The 2860-nt window shown below is 54.7% G+C and overlaps 1 protein-coding gene across 1 annotated transcript in view; it reads left to right on the top strand.

Annotated features, from left to right (window-relative positions):
• Pax1 (paired box 1) overlaps nt 1-1287 on the top strand; it is an 11862-nt gene extending 10575 nt beyond the window's left edge. The window contains exon 5 of the mRNA XM_008841246.1: nt 1196-1287. Within this exon, the coding sequence (XP_008839468.1) occupies nt 1196-1287 (92 nt within the window). The remainder of the gene's footprint in view (nt 1-1195) is intronic.
• The last annotated feature ends 1573 nt before the right edge of the window (nt 1288-2860 follow it).

Here is a 2860-nt window from a genome sequence, read left to right as displayed (position 1 = left end):
AATTGTTTAGGAAAGAGCTGCGAGTCAGGGAGGCACCTAGGGTGTTCAGCCCTGGAAAGTCTTCAGACGTCTTCAGAATCTCTTCACAAATTGTTTAGGAAAGAGCTGCGAGTCAGGGAGGCACCTAGGGTGTTCAGCCGTGGAAAGTCTTCAGACGTCTTCAGAATCTCTTCATAGCCAGGGGTGTGTGTGTGTGTGTGTGTGTGTGTGCGCGCGCGCGTCCCTTATTTGTATGCTATTTTTGGATCAGATAGTAAGTTTGTCTGGGGCTGGGAGGAGCACAGCGGCAAGCCAGGGTTCCTTCTCAGCCAGAATGAGTTGTTCAAGCTCTTCCTTTGAAGCGAGGACTCTTGAGGGGAAAAGGAAAATAGGCCCCTTTAGAGATCATTAGTTTTTGCCTCCTGGTGCAGGAAGGGCAGCGCGCTGGGGTTCCGGGAAAAGAAAGAGTTGCACAATTGTGGCGTCACTTTCTAGCTTCCAGTAGCAAAAATTGGGCCCCTTCCCCAAACCCCAAATAATAGAGCAACGCGCAGAACACCGCCTGACCTGGCAAGCCCACTGCCACTTAATCTGGCGGCCCACTAGCCCCAGGACGTGCTGTGCCGGCAATGGTGAGCGCATCTGGAAGTCTGTGGCTTGCTTAAAGCCGGACTTTGGCTCCGGTCTCCCACCCTGAGCCTCAGTGGGCAGGAAACTTTGGTGGCTGTTTTCCCGCACCCCGCCCACCGCGAGCCGCAGGGAACTGCTCCCAGCACCTGCGTGTTCCACTGGGGTCTGGGGTGGGTAGGGAGGGCGCGACCCGCGGTGTCAGCTCCCAATTCCCATCATGTGAAGGATCTTTAGGATATGAAGATCTCCACAGTTCCGGCATTCATCGCGTTGTTCACAATGCGGGTAGTGACTAGCAGAGGGTAAAGGGACTTGCCCCCCCCCCGAAACCCCCGTGGTCACCATCAGGAATAGAGGCCAGGCGAAGTGGCCTTGAGACGAGGCGCACTTGCTGAGCCTGCCTTGCATACCGCCGCCTGAAGGAGACTGGGGAGAGTGGGCATCTGCGGGCTGACCCGCCTCGGACCAGCACGGGTCTCTGCCTCAGGCTCCCATGGCGTTGGAAGCACCCGGCGTCCAGTCGGCGGCTATGTGCGGGGGTCCAGGCTCTAGGCGGTGACCCGATGCTTTTGTGCTTCCTCCGCAGGAGCCGACCGGAAGCCCCCCAGCCCAGGCAGCAAGGCCGCGGAAGCGCTCGGGAGCTTGCACGGACTGCCCATCCCGGCCTCGACCTCCTAGGGGCGGCTGCTGCAGATCCGCAGCCAGAGCAAGCCCGGCGCGCCCAGGAGTCGGAAGGCGCAGCTCGCTCTCTGTTAACCCTGCCGGGCCCCAAATCATCCGCGACACCTGGAGCGGGAGGCCCCGCGCTGTCCAGGCCTTGTCCTGCCTCTGGTCTGGCCCGCCGCGCCTTCCTCTATGCGCCCTGGGTCTTTTAAGCTTTTCTGAACTTGGTGGCTTTAGACTGTTGCATCCTCATTACCACCCTAGTTCTGACTGGCCTCTTGCGCGCGCATGGACAGACTCAACTATCATTTCTGTACCCCCTCCCACCACCCTCGTTGTCCTTCCTCCCTTCTTTTCTCTTCCCCTCTCCTCCTTCCTTCCTTCCTTCCTTCCTTCCTTCCTTCCTTCCTTCCTTCCTTCCTTCCCTAAACCCGGGTCCTCTGCAAGAGTAGTCAGTGCTCTAAACTGCTAAGCCATCTCTCCAGCCCCCCCCTCCCTCCCTCCCTCCCCCTCCCTTCCTCTCTCTCTCCCTCCTCTATTTCCTCCTCTCAATGTCAGCTCCTTTACATTCTCCCTTTTCTTCCCATCTGCTCTCTTTCTTCTCCTTTTCCCCTCTATCAGGGGCTACATTTCCCATTATCTGTACAGCGTCCCTGATCCTCCACTTCTCCAATCCAGGAAAGCCTTCTACCATCCCTTTCTGTGACCCTGATTCCTCTGAACCCTCACAGCCCCAAGGTAGTGGGCCTTGAACCTAGGACCTGAGCAAAGAAGCCAAAGCCATTTTATATTTTTATAGTAGCAACTCAGAGCACAGCCTTCTGGAATTATCCCCTGATTCCCCAGAAATTGTCTGGAAACTCGTGTTTTCTCTGCATTGGCTCAGCTGTCTTTGCTTCTGAGATTATGTCACCTGAAAGAGGACTGGGATAGGAGAAAGGGATACTGGGGCTGTTGATATTTTCAATAATTTCGAGATACAATAGATACATCCTCTCCCGGCCCTCTACTCCCAACACCTGGGAATCTGACAAGCTATAAAGCATCAGCATTGTTTTGGGTGCTCCATGCTCAGCACAGTTGTTAAAGAACAAACTGCTTCAGGGTACCAAGGTTCATTCTGGCTTCTGGTTTGCAAGGGATGGGGTGGTTATAAACCCAGGGACCCAGGAAGTGTCTTTGGGTGCTAGGCATAAGGGCTGTTAACTGATTTCAAGTTCAGGCGCACTGGTGGTGGGACACTGAGTATAATGCGATATTTTTGTAGTCATAAAAACATTACTAATGAGAGTCTGCCATCCCCTGTTAACTATGGCTGCCTTTGAATAAAGGAAAGTGTCTGAAACTTGCTTGGTAAGGGAGAAAATCTGTGTCCTCTGCAATGTTTTGTGCGGACCCTCAAGTTGCCCCAGTCCCTGGGTACCAGGATGAACGATCATACAGCCCAGACTGGGCAGCAGGTGGAAAAGAAGGTTTACCTGCATGGGGCCATTTGTTGGTGGCCAGTGGTGACAGATACTACTGGCAGTTTTCTTTCTCCTCTTGGGACCAGCTTGTCAGAGTCCAGGAAATACCAGCTCAGGAGCTG

Source organism: Nannospalax galili, unplaced genomic scaffold (genome assembly GCF_000622305.1).
Source record: "Nannospalax galili isolate Female #2095 unplaced genomic scaffold, S.galili_v1.0 scaffold510, whole genome shotgun sequence".
Classification (NCBI taxonomy): Eukaryota; Metazoa; Chordata; class Mammalia; order Rodentia; family Spalacidae; genus Nannospalax; species Nannospalax galili.
Note: the sequence above shows the minus strand (reverse complement) of the source record. Positions and strands in the feature narration are given on the sequence as shown.